We start from the raw sequence: 22984 nt of genomic DNA, 5'->3' as shown, positions 1-22984 counted from the left end.
CTCCACACCTTATCAAACCATGTATACATAGTCCAGGTACTTTAGAGATTGTCTATTTTATATCATATTTCCAAATGAGAGTAGGATTATATTTCCACTCATTCATCAGTAAATATAGATGGTTTATCTGAGACCAGCAATATAGGATTGTGAGACTCAGAAAAATCTCCAAAATTACCTGAATAATAGACATTAAAGAAAATACCTAAATCAAATCCATTAGGAAGAAAAAAGCTGGAGAATTATAAATGCTTGTCTGGGTCAAGTGATAAAGAGCACAGATACCAAAGTGCCTTAGTGAAACTTGGACAAAATATTGTCCATCCAGACCTTCAACCTTTATAATTTTGAAGGGAGAAAGTTTTTTGCATTTGGGAATAGAAATAAATAGCATTATGGAAGGTAATTAGGATGAACAGGCAGCTGTTTGGAATGACTGGACAAATTCTAGTGCAGATGTATCTGTGGGTAGACTGATGATATAGTCATCAAAGCCCTTGGTACCCCAGTTTATCACACTTTTCCAACTCTATCAGAGGCATTCCCCCTGTGTAGGGAAGGGTCTCTGTATGTTTGTGATTGTTTCAGTTACCCTTTGTGAGGAATTACAAATTAATGAAAATTAATTTAGGTATTTAATATGTCATTACGATGCCTTGTGAAGGCTGACCTAGAACAGAGACTAGACGGAGCTTAAGAATAAAGTAGGTATTTATTAGGAGGCCTCAGTAGATCCACCTTGGGCAGCACAAGAGTCCAGCCAGGGATACACCCCAGGTGAACCCAAAATGGTCATAAAATGGACAACTGGTCAGAGGGTCTCACACTTTTGTAAGTTTTGGTCCCTTTGCATATTGGAGTTAATTGTCCAATTACAGCTTTAGGTTATGAAGTCCCATCCTTCTTGTTTTTCTCTCTTCAGTCCACGTTGTTTATACTCTTGGGCCTGAGATCTGGATTGGTTGTCCTTGGGTCCCCAGCTAGAGAAGGAATTGTTTTGTGTACCTACTCTGTGAAGAGAGTTTACTATCTCCTTATGTGAAGCCCAGACCCACACACTAAAGCAGCACAGAATCTGAAAAAAGCTAAAACCTGAGGCTTCAATTATAATCTTTCTAATTAGATTTAGCATTAGAAGGAACCAGTGAAAAGCATGTTTAACACATGTTCTGTAGAAGAACAAAGAGAGGCTATGATGCCTCTTGCTCTAATGTCATCAGTTCTGGGTGCTCCTAAAATCACAGGGGATGGGATGTGCTGGGATGGACCTGCTCTTGGCAGTCCCAGTGTCCAGAGCAGTAGCTGAATCACAGATAATTTTGCTGAACTGGAGCCTTTAATTCCTTCTGAGGAATAAAAGCAGAAATAGTTACAAAGCTGAGATGTTTGATCATCATAAAAAAAATTAGTTTTAAAGCATTCATACTACCAAAGAAGACTTTCAGATTTCTCTAAACCAAAACGGAGAAAACAAGAATGGAAGGAGACTGCAGAAGAGAGTTTAAGAAGAACCAGAAGAACTTCAAGAACCAGTGGAAGCAGTTAATGCAAAATCATGCTACAAGGGCAATGAAATTGCAATTCTTGGATCTCAAAGCAGACATTGGTCTGCAGTGGTCTGCAATTCAGTCTATGTCCTACATTTCTTCCTAATCCAAATTTTGAGATTACTTTTTTTCTGTGGTGTTGGGTAGGTGTTTCATGATGAGCAATGAAGTAGAATCTCTAGAGTAAATCCTCATCTGGAGCCAGGTAGGAGCTAGACAAAATCATGCATGCCTGCCTGCCTGTATGAGAAAATGTATTTTTAAACTGTAGGCACAGATACATGAGAGGTTTAGTGAAGGTGCTTTCTTCTCTAGAATTTGCTGAATGAGAGGAGGCAGTGCCCACACAGCCCTGGTAAGCATGGCCTGGGCTCCTGACTGTGTTCTCTGAGCTGTAGAACGTGTTCAAAACTAGGTCAGGTTACCAGAATTACTGGCCATGGGGCACAGAGGACACTGTATGGCACTTGTGGGGTGAAATCACTGGGGGCCACCCATGAACTTGAGGAGCAAAGTGCCTGGGGGGCACATATATGACTGAGTCCTGTCCTGGTTACACACCACTTGAACGAGGGTGCACAGCTTTTCCAGGAGAGCCAACCAGCAGTGGAGTCCTCTGGAATTCATTGTTATGAGCTGGGACGTGTCTGTACTGCAAAGTGGGAGATGTAAGGGTGCTGGGCACACCCTGGCTCTGACACTGACCTAGCTGTACAGAGGTGAGAAGACAGCTGAACAGGCAGGCATCCATGGAGAGCTATCCACCAAAAAAGCTGCACAGGTCAAAATCTGTCAAATTATTTCTATGCTTCCCAGCCAGAGAGGGCTGCCTGTGGTACACAAGGGAGAGGAGAGCTGTCCTTGTGCAGTGGATGCACTCCATCTGCTGTGGAGGGCAGGGCTGTTACACAGGGTTGCTTGTGTCTGTGCTGTATTTTCTTGGCACCCCATTATCCCTCCACCACTCTGTTTGGCAAACCGGATCTGCTCATACAATGCAGGAACAAAAGCGCCATTCCCTTCCCTCCATCCTGGCAAGGGGAATTCTTAAACCACACAGGTGCACATGGCTTAGTTGGAGCCATGCTCTGGTGTCAGTCTGGAGTAACTCTCCAGAGCTGGAGCTGGCCGAGTTCAGAATCCATCCCAGGCTGTCAGGTGGTTGTATCTTGGAAAGGCAAGGCAAGCTTTCAGCTGGTGTCCTTTAATTGTGAAGTCTGTGGAGGAGGGAGGGGGAAATGTGTCTGTGAAAATACCTGGTAACACAGCCCTGTGAAGCAGCTGTGGTCAAGGGAGCAGTGCTGTTTAACCTGTGCAAATGAAATAGAGCTACAAGCATCACCCAGTATGGTAAATACTGTAGCCACAAGCCTTTCCTCTGTCCATTCAGTACCTGTCTAAACTATCTAAAATAATTCTACCTACTTCCAGAAATGAGACGCCTCTACCCTGCTGAAGGGGACCATGAAGGCAGTGCTTCTCTCAAGATAATCAGTTGCAAGAGTTTTGAAGTGCTTAGCTCCTCTTCGCCTGCACCCAAAGTGGTATAAATCTTTTTGCAAGTGAAGATGATTACTTGAGCAGTAAAGGATTAGCAGATGTGAGCACTGCATAGCTGGTTGTGCTAGTCACATTTTCCTAAATAGATATTCTGTTAGATACACACAAGCCAGGGAGTCCTATGGAATGTAGCTCTTTTCAGATAGATGAATACATGCATGCCTATGTGGGTGCCTTTCCCAGACTTTCTATTAGCTTTTTGCTAAACAGAGAATGTATTTGTGTCTGAGTAAAGGATTTCTGCTTTCTGAATTACTGGTACCTTTAAAAGGGACAGAGTGTTTTCAGTTACTGTAGTCACATTGTGTGATTAATATAAAGCCCTTGTCTTTATGAAAGGATCTCTGGGTTTTTCATGGATATTAAGCCTCCCAACAACCAGCTAAAGACAGATACTGTTATTCTAGGAAAGGAAACTGAGGCACGAATACGTGGAGCTGATTTTATTCTAGTTACATATGTCATAGCCCAATCCCCTGGATCATTGTTAAGCAGTGAAACTCTAGTCTTCCTCAGACCATCCTTTAAGTTTGGGTTGACGCTAGGAGCAGAATCCATTTTTCAAAAAGCCTTTTCTCTTTGGTGGCTGGCTTATGGAGCTAAAGCAGCTTCCTCAGTGTTCACACAGCCTCTACAGCTGAAGCAAAAGTGGCATGTTGGGAGGATGTGGAAGTGGTACTCTTCCTGCAGCACTCTCCATTGCCCTGGATGAGGAGGAGCACAAAACTCCACCCTGTGAGTCGCTCTCTGAGGCAGGCCTGGAATCCTGGCTCTGAGAATGATCCTGCAAGAGGTGTGGCTGCTGGGATTTGCTCTAGGTAACTCGAGGTCTGTGTATCAGCACTGCTCCTGGTAGGGTTGGAAGACCTGTCTTACTGCTTGAAATTATCTCCTGACCATGTTAATTAATATGTTCTCTTTGCTTTTGTAAGGCTAATGAATTGTTGGGGAATTCCAAGTGCTTTGTTGAAAGCAGCTGAATACAGACAACCTTCTGGATGCTGAAATTGCCAAATATAGGGAATCCACACAGCTCATGTACATCCCTCCCATGGCCCTCCAGAGAAAGCCAGTCTTTTGAAGTCTCTCTCTTGTAAAAGCAGCTGTTGGGCAGAACAGAAAGCAGCTGCAGCCCCTCGTGGACTGGATTAAATTTTCTGCTGCTTGGAAAAATTCACCAAGGAAACAGAGAGAGACCAACACATAGCAGAGTCTGGAGACAGACAGCACTGCTGGCTACCTGCATCACTGTTCTCCAAATTGCTAGCAGACTTCTAGGCAAAAAAGGTTGTCACACATACTTGGTTAAATGACAGACTGGGACCCAGCCCAACCTTTCATCTTTCCTGCCAAGAATCTTTCTCTTCTCTCTTTCCTTTTTTGCCCCACTTCTCTTCAAGGAATTTGTCACTCCTGATACCCTCCACAAAACAAGAAACCAGGCAAAGCTCAAAGCTTCTTCTGCTGAATCAACAGACAGGAAAGCTTTGGCCAACTTTGCTTTCTGTCTGTAGGACAAAAATGTAATACAAAACATTTTTGTGTAATTGTGTCCTGTACTCCCATTCTAATCCTTTTTTAGGATTAGAAAGCAGTTAATTTTAGGATGGATCTCACTGATAACCTTTCCAGCCAAAAGGGAAAGCAGCTGTTACCCTTCCAGCAGGGTCCTCAGTGCTGGAAAATCAGTAGAGATTACAGGAGGAGCACTGTGAACAGCAGCCAGAGACAGGGATAGATGATGGGCTTAGTCCCTTGGCCTGGCATTCTGCTTTCTACCTTTGCTGTTAGAGCTAGCTGTCTAGATCTAGTCTGGTTTTACCCTGCCTAACTTTAGGTGTTTAGTTGTTGTGTCCATTTAGCAAACCATGCACCCGTGGTGATCTTTGGTCTTACTGGAGAAGCAGCAGTTCCAGGGAGTAATTCAGGGTGACTGGTGCCAGTGGGCTGAATCCAAGTCTTAAATTTGCTCATGCCTCACCAAGCTGAGCAGGGAGCCAGGCCAGAGAGCTGTGTCCAGTACTAACCTTCTTTCCCCCTCTGGCCCCTGAGTCAGAGTGCCCCAGTGTCAGGCAAGCAATAGCAGCCTGGAGGTAGGGGTGGCTGCAGCACAGATGTTTTGGGCAGGACATGACCAAGACAGCCATGTTGTGGATTGTCTTAAACTATCCTGTGGTCTATGAACACAAAGCCTGTGGCTCATGACTTACCTACATTTTAGCCCTGGCGACGCAGCGACCATAAACACAATTAAGTGAACAAGCTTGAAGTCCCAGCAGTGGTTTGGTGGGGTCTGGGGGAGCTGAAAGTTTAGTCTTGCTGCTTGGCTGCTTGTCACATGCTGAGCTGCCAGTCACTGCAGGGACATTTTAGCAGTTTCTGACACTGCTCCACTAACCAGCCCTTTGGTCCCAGGCTGTCCCACCAGCACAGGAGGACAAGGGCCATGCCCACCCACAAGACAGGTTGCACAACTTAGCAAACTAGAACACCTCTCCCACTCTGAGTTGTTTCCAGGTGTTCTGGAGGTGTTCACCACTAGAAGCTGGTGAGAGAACATGTCCTTTCACCACCTTTCCATATCCCTGAAATACCCAAATGAGCCCTTTTCTTCTTCCTCTCCTTCCCTCAGGAAGGCAGATCTCTAACCTTGCCACAGTGTAAATACAGGCAGGGATCCCATCAGGTAATAAAGCAAGAAATAAACCCATTTCTTTAATGCCTAATCAAAATTAAAGAGGCATATGAAATCGCTGGAGTAAGGCTTAAGGAGAGCAGAGAAAGGATAGGTTCACAGACTTAGATATTTGTTTTTTTTCACTAAGAGCACTGCATATTGAAATCCATTCACACTGACACTGGAAGGAAATCTTATCCAAAACATGAATATTTGTGTGTAAGCAACCCACTTTGTGTGGTGCCTTAGGAGAGGAGAGACCTCAGAAGTCCTGTGCTCTGCTCCTTCAGATACTGCGGAATGAAAATCCAGTGGATTTATTTCCCTTGGCAAAACAACCATTTCTAGTTGCAAATTATGACTGAGATAAGCATTTGCAGATATTTCTTAGTGCAGAGGAAAACGGCTCAGTGCTATGCAAGTTTGTGTGGTTAGCCTCATGTCTTGTGTGCCTCATACCTACACTCAATCCCCTGAGCAAGGCCAGAGATTTTTATCACTAACCTGATGTTTCTCTAAATATTTTTCTCAGGTTTTTGGCTCTAAGACATTATGCAGATTTCAAATAATTTTTAATATACAGGGTTTGAAACAGAACACCTTTATGAAAGCTAAACTGCAGTCTATTCTTAATGAAGTTTGAATTGGAAATTTTCCCTCCCCCTTATTTTCCGTTTCCTTTTCCCCTCTTTGTTAGGTGATTACAATATAGGAAAGCATTCCCTGGGTTTCCATTCCCATCTTCCTTCCTGTCCAGATAAGCTGGAAAGGGGCAAAACCTCTGCCCATCACCTTGACCCTGCAGTAAAAGCAGGGGTGCTCTGTGTTTCCAGCGCTTCAGGTGTTCTTGGAATGCAGAGAATAAGCCTTTCTCTCCAGGTCATGGCTCAGCTGGACCCCTCTCGAGCACTGACATGGAAGGGTGAGGGAGGTCTGGGGTTTCCTTATGGTCTTAAAGCCTAGGAAGTTGTTTCCCTTCTTCACAACATTTGCTTCTGGTTTCTGCACTGCACAAGGCTCTCCAGAGAAGTTGCATTATCCAGCAAATATGTTTGCAGTTTTTTGTTGAGGAAATTGTCTGTTCTCTAGCCACTCTGACCCTGCCTTGGCTGGTGTTTCAGCAGCTCTCTTCTCTTTGCACTGAAAGGGCCTTGCAGAAATATAAAAGATCCTTCCTTGCCTGCACACAAAGAAAAATCTTCAGTTTTGCTGATACGCTGACCTTCCTAAGAGAATAATTTGGGTTTGAAATAGGCAAAGGACAAATGCCCTGAATATCTCTGATTGTAAATGTGGGGGAGAACAACTTACCATTAACTGACTGTTGTTAGGAAGGGAGTACAGCTAATAAAACCTGCAAAGGGGTTTTGACTTGACAAAGTACGTTTTGACTGAGTAAAAAGAGAAATACAGTTGATGTTTGCGAGACAAATTGTTGACTGCAAAATATATATGTAAAATAAATACAAAATAAATTTGCAAAAATAAATATGCAAAGTTACATAAATGCAGCGGTACAGTTTGTGAATACCAGCCAAGACATATTACACCAATAAGATATAATAGCCCCAGCCCAGTGTGTGGCCACAAGCAGCATATTCCATTGGTGTTAATAAATGCAGGAAATGGCTAGATTGAAAGGGAAAAAAAAAAAAGCAGGGGAATCTTTGAAAGAAGGGCTCTTACTTCAGGAAATTTTTGGATGTTTGTTTTTAATGTTGTTTCTGTCCATGGCTGTGAGTGTGTGTGAGAAGGCTTGTTTGTTAGCAGAGCTGACCTGGGAACTATCAGTAATGAGAATTAGTTTGTACTTTGTTTGGGGTTCTGTGCATATTTATGCAGTTCTTTATAGAATACATGACTTTGTGTATTTAAATAGAGGGACAGACCTAATGAACCTAGGAAACACAGAGAAGCTGGGAACTTAATAAACATTTAGTTACAGCACCCCACCCCTTGAGAGAACTCTTTGCTGAAAGATTGTTGACAAGGTTAAACAAGAGGAACTGACAGGGATATTGCTGCTGCTTCTCTATAAGCACTTACAATTAAGCTTGATTAATTTGGGAGAAGGAAGCATTGGAGGGTTCATGGGAAGCACTGCAGGCACCCCCTACTTCTCTGTTCCTGAGTTACTTGGCCCTGCTGCTCCTGCCCTAAGAGAACCACCTGGTCCTGAGCACCAGGTTTGTGCTCTGATGAGGGACAGTGGTTACATGTCCCTCACAACATCAGCAGCTCTCATCCAGCAAGGCTTCCGCAGAGCTGACCTGACTCCTCACCTTTCAGTGGGGGCAAGGCTCTGCAGAGTTCAAATGCAGATAAGCTGCAGTCACGTCCTTTGCCTGCATTATGGAAGTAATAAGGAAAATCTATGTGTTAGCTTAAAACCTGGTGATGGCAGTAGCCAGGGCACCAGGGCTCAGCAGGGCTTGGTCATTCTGCCAGGGGGCTCCATGTGTTTGTGCAGAGCCTGCTCCTGAGGCTCAGCTCCTTCAAGCTAGCCCAGCTGTCCTTGCTGTGCTCTGCAGGCAGCAGTGCATGTCCACACAGTTCCTCCAGTGTGCTCCTGACCCATCAGACCTTCAAGCTGAGCCACACAGTATTTAAAACACCAGTCTGGTGTCACATGTGAACAGAAGAATCTGTGGCTGCTTGTTACTTAATAAATTGATACATGATTTAGAGCTCTTCTACCTGCACATGTGACCATGGCACCTTTTTGCCCTTGAAGTGTAATAGAACTTGTTCATTTTTGTAACTTCCTCTGTTGGTTTTCTCTGGTGAGTGGTTTAAGGGTAGGTGAGCTGTCCCACCACACCTGATCACCTGATTCATCTGTGCCTTTAACGGAGCTCCCTAACAGGGCAATGACTTGCTCCACTTTGGCAAACTTAGATGGACATGAGCAAACGAGGCCCAGATGCATGCAAACCTGCTAGCCTTCACAGAAGTGGGCATTTGGGAATCCCTGGCAGGTGCAGAAGAGCTCACTTGAACTGAGACTTCACTTGCAGAGTGCAAAATTCACTGCTGAAATTGATGGTGCCTGTAACAGAAAGTGGAGTAGGTGGGAGACAGAGTTTTGCTGAGCTGTGAGGTGTCAGGATACTTAGGAGACCCTTGGTTTGTCTTACCTTTTGGCAGCTGGAACAGCTGCTGCAGTGGCTATTAAGCTTGGTCCTTCCCAGGCTGAGCCAAAACTCCTGGACATGCAGAGCATCAACTGTAGACCAAAGACCAAAGGGTGGAAGGGTGGACAATTCAGTAGAGGAACAAGGGGGCCAGTGAGCAGGAGGAAGTGCTCTGCCAACCACAGGCTTTCCACAGACCACAGGCTGAGAAGCACAGCTTCCTGAGCTATAAACTTATCACCAGGGTGGACCAGTAACACAAGTATTCTGCAAGGTAGGGAGGACACTGGACAGGCAAATCTGCCTCATGGGACATGCCAAGCTTCTCACATAATTTCCATGACCCAGTTTTTCTGTACATCCAAGAACCTTGCAATGCAGGAAGATCCCATGGCTTGCTTTACATCCTACATTTCCCCCTCTTTCTGCCTGTCAGACAACAAGAAACTTGTTTATTTCTTACTAGAGTGTGACAATTACCTGGGTGTGATTCCTGAAGATCTCAAGAACTTCTCTTTCTACTTCTGGGTTTTTCATTGTTGGTTATTTTATTTCAGTTTGTTGGTTTGACTTTTGTAAGATCCCTTGGCTCTGTTACAAAAGAGCAGTTATTAAAACCTGAATTTTCTGCAACTCAGGGTTCATGTTTGGTGCACAAAATTAGCTTTTGTGCTATGGGTTTTTCAACATATCACTTTGCTGCCTTCCCATCTTCCTCATACTCTGTTTTATGATGAAACAACGCCAGAATTTCAAAGATGTTGGAGCTCTTCCTGCAGCTAGGTTGGGTTCAGGGTCTCACTTCCACCACCTGTTGGAAGAAAGAAGAACCCAGCAAGGTGACCAAAGGCAAGTCCAGAGGGTAAATGAATCCTTCTCCTCCATCTCAGATTAATTTGATCTGAACTGATGAAGTGATCAAAGATGGGCTGGCTTATGAGAGTAAGTAGATGGTATCAAAAATTGGCCATTTCTAGGATGGAAGCAAAATGAAGCTTGATGTCCTCTAGCTGTAGCACTGCATAATTTCTCTCAGCGAACTGAAAGTAACAGCACATGAATTCACATGTGTCTGAACAAAGATTTTGTAGTAAGTCTGCGCAATATGGACACCAAGCTCCCTCCATTCAATGTGTTCCTCAACACCTGTCTAATCAGAAGTGATACCAAACCAAAGAAAGCCTAGGCAGCTCTGTTTCTTGCAATGGTTGAAACCTTGTGCTTTAGTTGCTGTTCATGAAACTCCTATTCCTGTAAGGAAAGAAGGTGACCATGAAAAAAAAGGATACAGAGATCTGCCTCTATTGCCAGTGGCACAGAGCCCTGCAGCTGAGTGCAGCTGGGTTGGTTGTGACACAGGATGTAAAGACCCTGTGAGTCTTCTGTCAGCCTCACCCATCTCAGCACTGTCATCTCACCCATCTCCATGAGGCTCCGTGCTCCCAACTCTCTCTTTTAACCACAGGAATTAACAGCATTGTCTATCAATTTCCATCAGGACTGCTCTGTTGGCTTCAGCTGATTCTATCTTTTCCTCCTGCTTCAAGTGCTCCTTATAACCATTGGGCTTGAAGGGTTTCCACATGTCAGCTTCAGTCACAAGCTGGCTTATCCCAAATGGTATCCCTTCAGGTACCAGGTAGCTTTGGTGCAAAAAGTTGCTCTATCACCTGGCACATGGAGTTTGTGACTGAGTGTCTATATTTCTCCCTCAGTATCAAGCCAGCTTGCACACATTTTAAAACCTGTGGTTCCTGCTCTGCTATTTAAAAAAAAAAAAAAAAAAAAAAAAAATCATTGTATCTCTCTCCTCGAGGATGGCACAGCAAACCCTTGCTCTTGCACTTTCTTGATGTCTTCTCATTTTCAGAGGGAGAAGCAAAAGCAATAAAACATAATAATAAAAGACTAGCTCCTAATTCTTAAATCTGGTCTGTTTAAACAATATTAATGCACTCCGTCATTACTTATCAGTGCACTACAGAGCATTTGATTTACAATTTAAAATTTAATTTTAAAAATATGTTATGTCTCTTCTCAGAGCAAATGTACAGGAGTGAAGAATTAATCTGGCTGTCCCTGCTGCTGTTCCACACAATTGCTGTGTGTCCGAGCTGCCTCAGGGAAATTCAGAGTGACCAGCCAGGAAGCCCTTAGTATCAGCAGGTTTGTTGTGACAATATTTGTGAAACCCCTTGCAAAGGCTTTCACCTGCACAAAATTCAGTGGATCATATCTCCTTGCTGGTCTGCTGACTTCTGGGAATATTCAATTGGCAAGTGTGGCTCCTGGATTTTAAAGCAGTGAGTCATGGTGGTCATTACTGCAGTGTACAGTCACTGTGCAATAATTCAAATCACCATTGTCATTATTATTGCCTCCAACAAGCAACCTGATGCCTTCTGCAAGCCCGGGGCAGGTGTGTGAATGTAATCACTGTGCTATTAATTAGCCTGTGCTGCCAATCAGTATGCAGCACACAGCTCCCTGCTTCCCAACTGAATCCAATTTAGCCTAGAACCACTGCAAGGTTTAAAAGAACTTTGCAGTAAGAAATCAGTAAAAGGAAAGCAAGCAGCTCTAGGGACAGCTTTTCAGCTTCATGTCACACCTAGCAAAATGTGCACCTGCCTCTATCAGCCAAAGGGTTTTGCAGGACTGCAGGACAAGAACAGAGTTTATGTTATTTTTGAAAACTGAGGCTTTAGAAATCATCTGATGCATGGATTCTGAGTGAGCAAACCAGAAAGGCCGGCTGCTCACCATGGTGGCCCTGGAAATTCCTTCAACTGGCAGCTCAGCAAGAACCCAGGAGCTGCCTGGGCTCCCTTCATCTCTGTGCAGCCACAGAGCTACCACAGAGCCAGATTAAATTGCTGGATTAAGCGTTCCCACAGCCCCATCCAAATCTTTGTGACAGCTGTGCCCAGGACAGAAGTCAAGCGTTGGTGCCATAACTGCGTCAACTGGTGTGTCATGGGTCAGAGCATGACAGCTGAGAAAGGTCTGGGAGGTCATTCACTCCCTTTTCTTAACCAGTACAGATCTGATTCAATACAGTGTGTGCTCTACTGCTCCAAAGCCAGCATTTTAAGAGATTTGAGCAATGCAGTCCTCTTCCTCTTCTTTGGGGAATTTATCCATCATCTCTTATAACTCACTCACAGGAAACGTCTCACCAAACATTCCCCTGATTCCATATGATCCCCTTAATGACTCTTCCTGCCTCCCCTTTTCCACAGTCTCCCCTTTCACTCATCTGTGCTTCCCTCCCTTACTACAGGTACAAAAGCCTGCTTAGCTCTTTCCAGACTGGTCTGGCTTTTGAGAGAATACCTCATCCCTGAGGGCCCACGAAATATTGGACTGCCTGTTCTGCCAAAAAAAAAAAAAAAAAAAAAAAAAAAAAAAAAAAAAAAAAAAAAAAAGCCTTATCCACTGCCCTAAATTTGCTGAACTGAAAGACTCCACACACCCAAATAATGAGATTTTCTATTAGGGCAAGCACTTTCAGGCTCTTACTTTTTTCATCTTGTGTGTCTGAGTTTGGAATTATTTTCAATTTTCTATCCATTCTCCAAAATTTAGACCTTACATGCAGGCACATGTATTGGAAGGTCAGTTCTGTTATTTTTCCTCAGCAGTCTGTTCTTGTTGCCAGACCGCAGCTGGTGCTGTGAGCAGGGCTCTCACAGGTTGTGCCCGTGGAAGGGAGCAGAGGGATGGATGCCCGCACCCCCTGTGCCAGGGTCACTGTGTGCTGATGCTCAGCACGTCCAAGCTGGTTTGTGTTACTTTCCTGACTTTGTTGATAACCCTCATTTCCCTCCAGGCAATGGGATTCCTGAGCATCAGTGCTTTGCTGTCCCCATCTTACATAATTAATGGGAACAAAGTTCCTCACACAGGAGCTAAGGCCGTACATGTCACCTTTTGGTGACACAGCAGGACATTTCAGCACTGACCTCCTTTGACTGAGGTTTCACGCATCATTCAGATGTGATCAGGTTCATGTCTTTGTGACTAATTAGGGGAGTAATTTTTGCTGTTATGGAACATTTCATTATATGTCAACTTTCTTTCCCTTCAATTCATTACTTCTTTCCCACTACGGAGCATGAATATTGCCATCCAACACATGTTTTCCTTTCACATGGTTACAAGGCTTTTTTGGTTGTTTCTCCTGTAAAAAAACCCCAAAAGATGACTCAGGGTAACTTCCAAAAGCTGTATTCCATTGTTTTTCTCAATATGTTCAGAGGATATTGATTAAAATCACATGCTGTTATACCTAAAAGAAATTCCCTCACATATGTGCCAAGCTGGGCTTTTATCACAAGTAAAGAGACAGTTTCACTTATTTCAATTTGCTTTTTTTTTAAAGCGCAGTTCTCTCATTCCTACTGTCTTGACTATGATCTTAAAAAAGGATTGATTAAAATCAAGATTCTGTGAATTATTACCCTTAATCTACAACCTGAATTACAGAGGCACCTGTATTTTCTGAGAAAGCTGTCTGTGAAGGGTTGAAAAAGAAAAAAAAATGCTAAAAAATAAAATCTCTGTGTTGCTTTTGGGATTTGAAAGGCTATTTTTACACAAACTGACTTTTAGGACAGACTTGCTGTGTTAGGTTAGGCCTTTGAACTTACTCTCTTTTAGAAGTTTAAGACTGACCTTATTTGAAGTGTAGTACCTTAAGATATGTATCTTTAAAAATAAAAGGAAAAGGAAAAATATTTGAAGTAAGACCAAATAAAAAATGAGAGTCCTATTTTCAGTTCTGACCTCTAATCAGGAAATTAGAGAAGCAAAACAATTTTGTGTATGTTCTCCTACATTTTCTTAAAATGTAAAATCAATTAATCCAATGAATGACGAGCCCATACCCCCATGAGTCCATGGTCTTACCCAGCAGAGCTCTTGTGACCAGACTTTTCAGCACAAGTATTTCCACTGCCTGCAGAGCTAAGCACATGTATGAATTGACTTCATCAAATCAGCACCATGGCTTGAAACCACCATTTAACACCAGTCTGCCATTAGACTGCAGGCGCTCCTCTGCTGCATCACTCCTTTTGAAGCCATGAGACATCTCTCAGACCCTTCAGCTGGAGGGTGGCATCCAGGGCACAGGCATGCTCAACCCTCTGTGGCCCTGGCCACCGCTGTGCCTCCCTTACCCGTGTCTGTGGGCACCTGTACTTTGGCAGCATCGATGGGTGAGCCGAAACCAGCAGAGCTCAGCACAAAGCGCCCTGCCAGCCTGCTGTCAGAACAACGTGCCTGTGGTCTGCTGCCCCTCAAGGAGCATTCCTGATGCCTAAGTGTTTGCACTTACAGTTCTTACATCTTTGATGTCTGTGTTTGCACTTACAGTCCTTACTCCCCCCAGTTTTCTGTTTGCAGCTCTGCTTACCAGGGACTCCCTTGCTGTGTTTCAGCCCTGTTGGAGATACCGGTGAAGAGAGGAAAGAGACACATCTCTGTCAGGCCAATGCTGTGCGAAATTGCCTCCAGCATCCAGGGATCAGCATCCTTGACAAACTCATCAAGACATGTCCTGTCTGGCTTCAGCTGAACATGAGCCAGGAAAGGGCTGGGGCGATCCTTGGCAAAGAAGCAGCAGGGGTAAGTCCAAAGCAATTTCAGTCCAGACAACCACATTTCCTGTCCTTGGTTAGGAGAGCAGTGCTTTTTTTTTTTATGTGGAAGCAAAAATATTTAGCAGACTGTTCCCTGTTTCCATTACCATTTGATGCTTTACCTCGCTCAACAGCACAAAACAGATATATTGGCTTTGGGAAAACGAGGGATATTATCTCTGGTTTTATTTGCTTACCATGTAGATTCATGGAGATGGCTTCCCATTCACCACCATACCCACAAGTATGGTGATTATCCTGATCTGGAGCAATGAAAAAAAAATCTGTGAAGAAAAGGACCTTAGATTCAGGGAGCTGCTGGGAGTCATTTTTATTGCAACAATTGATATCTGGTTTGCATAAACTGAGTATTAGAGAATTATACACTTGTGCAGAGCTTAGAGCTTGCTTAAGGAAAGCAGCTCTGTGCCAAAGGGAGCTGCTCCCCTTTCCTGAGAGGTCTGAGAGGTGAGGCATAGCGGGCTGTAGATGTCCTGGCTGGATCCTTTGGGAAGGGCAGGTGTAAATGACCTGAGCTGATGTCAGGGCACAGCTGCTCTGAGGAGGTCTGGACCTGTCCCTTGGCCAAGTCACTCTATCCCAGGGCTAAATGCTGGCACAGCTGAGTGACACCCTCCAGTGGGATTCACCTGAGCAGCCTGGGCTGTGCAGTGCACCTCACCCTGAATCAGATTTCTCAATTAGATTAAGTCATTCTCTTTGTTTTTCTGCTCTGTCTGTAAGTGGAGATTGCGTGACTGTCTGTGATGTAGCCATGTACGGTCCCAGGTCTCCTCAGGCATTTTCCCTTCCCTGCAGGCAGGGAGTTCCCCACCTCTGAGTGGCTTTGGGGAAACATCCTGCCTCTGTTCCTCCTGCCCACTGTCCTTGGGCACAGCCTTCAGCTGCAGGTGGAAGCAGGCAGGAGAAGAGGTGGTGAATTAGAGGTGTCCCACGGCAAGGGCAGAATCTCCTGCCCTCTGGGAGCCCACCTGAAACTAGACAGCACCATTCCCTCCTGTGGTGAAAACAGAAGAGACTGATTTCAATACCAGCCCTGACCCAGGGGAAGTACAGTACTCAGGGCTAAGTACAGCTCAGAAAACCCATCTCCTACTTCTCTGAACAGCCAGAGTCCAATTTTAGTCTCTGGATCCATGGCAACCAGGCGTGCCGATCAGGAAAAAAGAAGTGATTCATTTCCAGGTTTCATTTCCCCGGTTGCTTAGATTAAATTTCAGATGTAGCAATATGAGAGGGTGCTGCCTGGCAGTCGTGGTTAGAGGGACAGCACTGCCATGTGGGTGGTAGCACCTGGGCAAGGGCGAGCCTCTCCCTGCAGGTGCTACCTGCCCCCTACCTGCAGACACTCACTGCAGCAGAAGGTGGGGCCTGCCCTGCACTAGAAATCTGCCTGTTTAGGGCACACACCCCTGCAGTTATTTGCATTTTCTCTGCCCTGATGGTGGAACTGAGCCCCTGGGGCTCCATTTCTCCTGAACTCAGAGCCAAGTTGACAGCACTGTGTTCACACATCCTGTTGTGAAGCAGCCCCAAAGCTGTGTGTTCAGCATGGGTGCTTCAAAGTGACTGGAGACGCCCTTATGGCTGGGACTCATGCAGGGAAAGGTCCCTGCTTCTAGACAAGTTTTTTAAAAATTCCTCTGCCCTAGAAATTAATAGTTTTTTGCTAGATTTCCATACATTACAGTTGATTAATGATTTTATCAACTCATACTTCTCTTTCTAATATTAATATCCAGGCTACAAAATTAGCTTGATTTTTTAATTCAGTTTTTTTTTATTTGACTCATTTCTGCCTAAGCTTAGTGTCAAAGAAGAGATGAAGGAGAAGATTATTTTGTCTTTGTATCTACACCTTCAAAATACAAGCTAAAATTATCCCTGACAATGAGCTTTAATTAGAAACACACTTAGGATCTCACACAATACAAAGAATGAGGCATTTTTCCTTTTGCTTGGTGGAGCAGCTCTGTGGGAAAGGGCCTGTAGGGATGGTGGCCAGCGAGCTGGGCACAGACCCACTGAGGAGAGGCTGTGGAACCAGGGCTTGTTCGGCCAGAAGACACCTTCAGGGGACCACACAGCAACCCCTGGTACCTGCAGGGAGGTCATGGAGAAGATGAAGCCAGGCTGTGCTCAGTGCTGCAGGGTGGGAGGACAAGAGGCAGCAGTGTACATTGAAACCAGAGGGGTCCAGACTGGGTGCAGGGAAGCATTTTGTCCCTGTGAGGACAGTAAGTGATGGGACAGTTGCCAAGAGGTCTGTGCAGTCTCCAGATGTGGATGTTCTCCAGACTTGTACAGACAAATCCCTGAGAAACTTGGTCTGGCCTCATGGCTTCACCCTGAGCATTGGAGAAGGATTCACTCAGGTTACCTGCCAGGCTGAATGATCTTATAGTCCCATAAAAATCTCTGCCATGGACACTGTGGCCACCAGAGCCTTTGGCTTTATGTTCCTCTCATGGACACTCAGATCCTTACCAACCAAATGTACAAGTGACTTCCTTGCTTTAGACCTGGACTGGGACATTCTAGGGTGACTCATCTGTGATTTAGGGCACTGGTGTGAGGACCATCACTTAACAAATTGTGAGTGCAGTTTTAAATCTTCAATTAGAGAAATAGTTTGCTTTAGGCATAAGTGGGACTTCAGTGATGCATAGAAACTTTGTGAGTCCCTTCGTAGGTGTGAATTTCACTTAGGTGAAATGTCCCTTTCTCCATTATTTTTTGTTGTATAAAGCTTAGCTAAGTGGAATGAAGCTAAAATAAGGCTATTTAAAGGTGGATTGAACTGATAAAATCTACATTGCCAATGACCTAAAATAAAGTTTAGAAGTTCACATAATGTAGCTGAGCTCTTGATTCTTTTCTCCTTTTTCAGATATTCTTAGTTAGGAAAGAGGGTAATGTGAGCAACATGGTCCTTGCAGTCCGCCTGCCAGTGCAGAACGAGGCTCCTGGTGTGCTGGAGTACAACATTAAAGAAGAAAAATCAAGTAAGGTCTTTACATTTTCTGGTCTTGCTCTGGTTAAGGTACTGCGTCCTCTTGTGATCACCAATATTTACGTAATCTCACTTGCACTGAAAAGGTTCCTCTTGTGACTGGCAGCAGATCTTGCTTTTATGATGGAGTTCAGTTAATATTTCCTGCAGATGCTTTACCTCAGCTCCCCTGTGGTTCTGCACCTTCTGTTATCATTTACAGACTCACAAGAGGGAAATAAAGCACCTCCAGATGAGGAGGCCAGTGCTTTGATCAAGTGAGAGGAGCTGCCTTTCACCAGCTGGAAGTCTTGAGGGAAGTGAAAAGCACTGGCAGATTAAGCCTGGTTAACTCACTGACTCTCTCTATTTAAGGCTCTGAATTTGGGGGTCACCAGTCATCTGACATGTTGCCTTTTCATGCACCTCATACAGTCACACTGAACAACAAGTCATTCCCAAACTGTTTTCAGAGCCAACCAAGGAAGCAGGTGGCTGCTGGTATCGGTGCTATTCCCAGTTGGATAGCCCAGTCTGCCATGAGCAAGTGAAAATGAACCCAGTTCAAAGTCAGCCACATCTAATCCAGCCCTCTGTGTAAATGGATGTGTAAGGCACATGATTTCCACTTTCAAAGGAATATTTGGAAATACCTGAGTTTTAGGATAGTCATAGAAACAAGCACTCAAAAGAGTTCATAAAAATAACTTCACACTATTTATTTATCTGAACACGTTTAAATCCTCTGCCACTGAGCTCTGTCCCAAAGCCAGCTCCCCAGTGAAACTGTTTTATTCTTTACTAAAAAACTTATGTTCCTGCAGATCAGTGTGCAACATCACTTTCCCCTTGTTCAAATGAACTTTTACAGTTGCTCAAATAGTTTTCCCTTCTCCTGTATTTCTTCACATACCTCTGCATTGTAAATAGACTTTAAAGCCAGAGGTACAACTGAATCTCTTGAACTGTTCTAACCTCAAGGCCAGACCACAATCTGTCACAGCACTGCTCCTGCACAGGGTGCAGCTCCCTGTCTGGCTGCTGCATCCCCCGGGAAGCTTTCTCTCTCATCTCCCTGCTCCTGGGAGCACCCAGCTGCCCAGATATTCAGTGTTCAGCGCTCCTGTGTGAGGGCAGGAGCAGCAAACCTTTTGCCACAACTTCAGGTGTTCAATTAGGAATACAAGGGCAAGGGTTAGCTGCAGGGTAGAGAAACCTTTTCTTTATTTAGCTATTTGAACTTGACCTAGGACTTAGATTTTTCATGGTGGGGAATCGGTTTTTGATGATTCAAGCTTTCCTTTGGATAAAAGTTTAAAAAATCAAATAATGTCATCCTAAAATATGTCATTTATAGAAATGTTACTTCTTCACTCATGTCCTGTGCCATAAAATCAGATTTCTTTTAAGACAGGCAGGCAAAGTAAAATGTAGTATAAAAATGTCACTGAGCTAGCCTATCTAGAGAGACTTTGCTGCCATGCTTTTCCAACTTGCTTGCATTTTCTAATTTATCACTACCTTAATGCAAAGGATGTATTGGGAGGAAAGCTTCCTGGTAGAAGCAAGAATTAAATCAGTTTCCACCACTTTCATACAAGTGCAAAGTAAGTGGAGGAGGGTGATAAAAAATCAGCTCTCATTCGTAAAGCAGCAGAGCTGCCATCACATGCAGCAATCCCAGCAGCCATGAGGCTCATGCATTCCTGTGGTGGATATGCACATTATTTTTAGCTTGAGTTCTGTCAGTGTTGCGTGTCAATTGGTAGAAAGCCTCTCAGTTCTCCATCCTGCACTGTGTTGACAAAAGCACACTAGGTACAGAAGTGGTCTCTTTTTTGCTTCCTTTCTAATTTAAAGTAAGTACCCCGGATTTTAAGTTTAAAAGAAATTGAATGAATTCATGTTAATAAAGCCAAAGGACTGTTCCTAGTACAAGGGGAGATAGTAAATCTTCTGTGTCACAGAGAAATCTAATACCTTAGGAAATTAATTAATTCTTTAGCTTTTTAACTGCATTACTACACTGCCTTCTAAACAATTTTCAGAAATAAAATTAAAAGATATCTAAATGCTTTAAAATAATTTAGAACCTGAGCTTCCTTGACAAGTAAGCTGGTATGTCTGGATTGCCTCAGATTGATGATGTGCCCTTCACTCATCCCTGGTATTCAGTAAGTGCCAGGGTAGGAGACCTCTGAGCACCCCCAGGGATACTCTCTTGCTGTGGAATGCAAGTAAGTTGGAAGTTGGGTGTTACACTCCTGAAAATATGTAAAACACCCCAGCTGAATAACCTGATGGCCACTGTGGACTGGCAGGGTTTTTCCAAACATCTATTCTTTAACTTCAGAAAATCTCTTTCCTTTCTGAGCTGACACATGAGCAGTGATCTGTGTGATGTGCTCCAGGGAGAGCTGTTTGTCCCTTTTGGAGAGCTGGCTCCTCCTAAAGCGTCCGAAGAGCGGGAACCAATTCTCCTCGTTACCTCACTTCAACTCGTTAGACTCCACACAGTTAATGCATTCAGATGTAAACTAAAGTCTGAATTTGCCTTGACATATAGAGTTTTGATTTTATAGAGAGCCTTCCTTCAGTTAAAATTCAAGTTGCAACCTAGCAAAATTCAAGTTGCAACCAGCTTACTATTTTGAATAAGCTTGCCAGCTGCTTCTTGTCCCTGGCTGTTTGTAGAGCCATTCTCATTCCATCCTACTTTTCAGTCAGGATCTGAGGAGGCTTTCCCTGGTATCATGATGATGGTACAGAGGTTGTTGCCCAGCCCCTGTGTTCCATATAGAGATGGCCATTCAGTGAAGTACAAAAAAAAAAAAAAACCCTTCAGAATCTTCTTGGCATTGCACTGCCAAATAAGAGTGGTTCATTGTTTTACTATTTCTTTTCCTTATAGAAACTCCGTTGATATTTGGTGATTTAGGGAAGTATAGTTTTCTGATGAGAAGACTGTATTTAACTGTGATTTCTCTTTTTAAATGGAGATCCCCAAAGAACCCACGAGGTAAGAGAATAAAGAAATGAAACCTCTTTCCCTTTTTGGGGGGGGACATTTTCACCTCTCCTGTGAAGTAGCCCTTAGAGAGAACAGAAGAATGGACTTTTAAATTTTTTCTTCTGGTTCTTTTTGTTGTCATTCTTCCAGTGACAGGAAGGCTAAATCCCAGGGGTATCAGTGGTATAGAAGAGGCCAAACAGGTGATACCAGGTACCATGTGGTTCATCAGAAAGCTGAAAAACCTGTCAAGATTCAAAGCCTTGGATCTCTGTGGTTTTGCCCTTGGCCTGAAGGATCCCTTACTTCTCACTCAAAGCTGTGGAAATCTCCCAGAGCTAAAGCTTGTTACAAAATTTCTACCATTTAGAGATGCAGTATTGCCAAAATCTTGACTACTTTTTGCACTTTCTGTTCTGAGAGTTACCCCTTACTTCTGCTTCATTCTGAGATGGAGCCCCAGCCTCACAAACTGAGCACCCCTTCCTCAGCTGACTCCTACCCTTGGTTCTTCTCAGCAAACTGGTGGCAACCTCAGGCCCTAATCCCCTCTCCTTTTCATGGATATACCTTCAGAAGTCATCCTGCTGACCTCAGCTCCATTGCAGCAGTATTAAAAAGGGAAGAATCAGAAGTTTAAAGTGCATGTGCATTTCTGAAGTACTGTATACTGAGAGCTTGGAAGAAGCATCTGAGTGCCACAGACCATGTGGTGCAGGTAGTGGCAGTAGCTTTTACATTCACAAAGAGTCATGAAGGCACCTGCACAAGAGTAAAGTCCTTTAATAGAGGAATGCTCTACCACCATAAACTAAGGTTAAGAGTTTATTTTTTTCTGGGAAATTTTGTGAATAATATCTGAAGATAATTTGATTTCACAAAACACATGATCACATACTTCTCAAGAACCTTTTACATATGCTTTGGTGTGGGATGTGTAGTAATTGTTTTCCAAGCTCTTCTGTATCAAGAAAAAAGGATGTGACTCTTTCCAAGTAAGCAAAATGGCACTAAAGAGAAGTATCTGCAATTTCACAGAATAAAGAACATATTGCTCATATTATTAGATTTTTAAAAATAGAAATAACAATGACATTTATTTGCTAAGTCCATCTTGAACTCTTCAAGTTCATGTCATAAGGGCTTTGAGGCTGGTCTGATCCTGCCACAGGTGCCCATCTCCTGTAACCCTGCTCCTGCCTCCTCCATCGCTGCAATGGCTTAGCTCACTTGGAGGTGTATCTTTGGAGGCAGTCCACACGAGCCCATGTTGTGGAGCTGCTGTCCTTCCTCTTTTAAGCTGTACCTGTGGGGACAATCTGCCACCAGACGCAATTGTTCAGAATCATCTTTTACAACACATGGGGCCAAGGCTGGGTTGAGCCCCCCAAAATCAATGAGTGCACAGCTGAAGGAGAGGTTTGTAGTGAAGCCTTGGCTTTATTGTGGCTATTTCATTTATTAGAGGAAAATTATGAGACTTAAAGTTCTCTGTGCTCTGACCCTCCAAGCTTCTCTGCAGACCAACTCTGAATAAGCTGGAATGTAACAGAGGTCTTGAAATAACCTTAGTGAAATCAAATAGGAAAACCAAAATAAATTATCTCCAAGTAATACAAAAATGTCCCGAACATGATTAATATCTCCTTTGAAGGATGAGACACGGTGCCATTAGACACAGTAGCTCAATTTCTGGTTTATGGACAGCAGCTGTACTCCAGGCTATGTGGTATGAGCTTGTGGTAAGGACCTACAATATACCTTGACAGAAAAGGTGCAGGCAATTACTGCACTCCAAAGCAGTTTAAGAGCAATCACTGAGTGTTGCTGCAAAATTGCAAGCCTGGTAGCAAAAAATGATGTTGATAAAGAAATCCAATGTCTGCCCTGGTCACCTTATTTGACCTTTCTTAAAGTGAGACTGAGCTCAGGAAGTGCAGACTGGAGTTTGGTATGAAATGCTTGAGACAGGAGGAATTTAGGAAAGGATTACAACTCAAGCAAAATACACAGCAGCAGTTTACCCTGCCTGGTTAATTCTCTAACTGCTGTTACCTGCTTGCCATGAAGAATTGTGAGGCTCTGACCACTTTGTGCATCCACCAGTGAACATCTGCCAGCAAATTCTATCAGGACAGAAAGAAGAGTTACACCAGATATAGGGGAAGCAGGAAGGCAGGCCTTGCTGGGGAGGCCAAACGGAAATTCAGATGAACAGAGGTGTTCCTTTCCGTGTTGGATGTTAGGAAATGTGAAACCAACAGGAAAAGATTACTGAAGGGCTAAGATTTTACAATATACTTTCTTGGCTTAGTGATCCCAAATAGATGCAGTCTAAAGACGTGAAAGCAAGCTCGATTCTCAAAGTCAACTTTGCCAATCATTACAAAGTCACTTC

General features: G+C 43.8%; 1 protein-coding gene across 3 annotated transcripts in view; it reads left to right on the top strand.

The window, feature by feature from the left end:
* Positions 1-22984, top strand: part of RIN3 (Ras and Rab interactor 3) — a 66906-nt gene that overhangs the window by 4384 nt on the left and 39538 nt on the right. For 2 of the 3 annotated variants that reach the window (XM_068192562.1, XM_068192564.1), the window contains exons 2-3: positions 14363-14549; positions 17475-17589. In XM_068192562.1, the coding sequence (XP_068048663.1) occupies positions 14363-14549; positions 17475-17589 (302 nt within the window). The remainder of the gene's footprint in view (positions 1-14362; positions 14550-17474; positions 17590-22984) is intronic. The other variant, XM_068192563.1, reaches the window with a different exon arrangement.

This window comes from Anomalospiza imberbis, chromosome 6 (assembly GCF_031753505.1).
Source record: "Anomalospiza imberbis isolate Cuckoo-Finch-1a 21T00152 chromosome 6, ASM3175350v1, whole genome shotgun sequence".
Taxonomy (NCBI): domain Eukaryota; kingdom Metazoa; phylum Chordata; class Aves; order Passeriformes; family Viduidae; genus Anomalospiza; species Anomalospiza imberbis.
The sequence above is the reverse complement of the archived record's forward strand: the minus strand, read 5'-3'. Positions and strand labels throughout refer to the sequence as shown.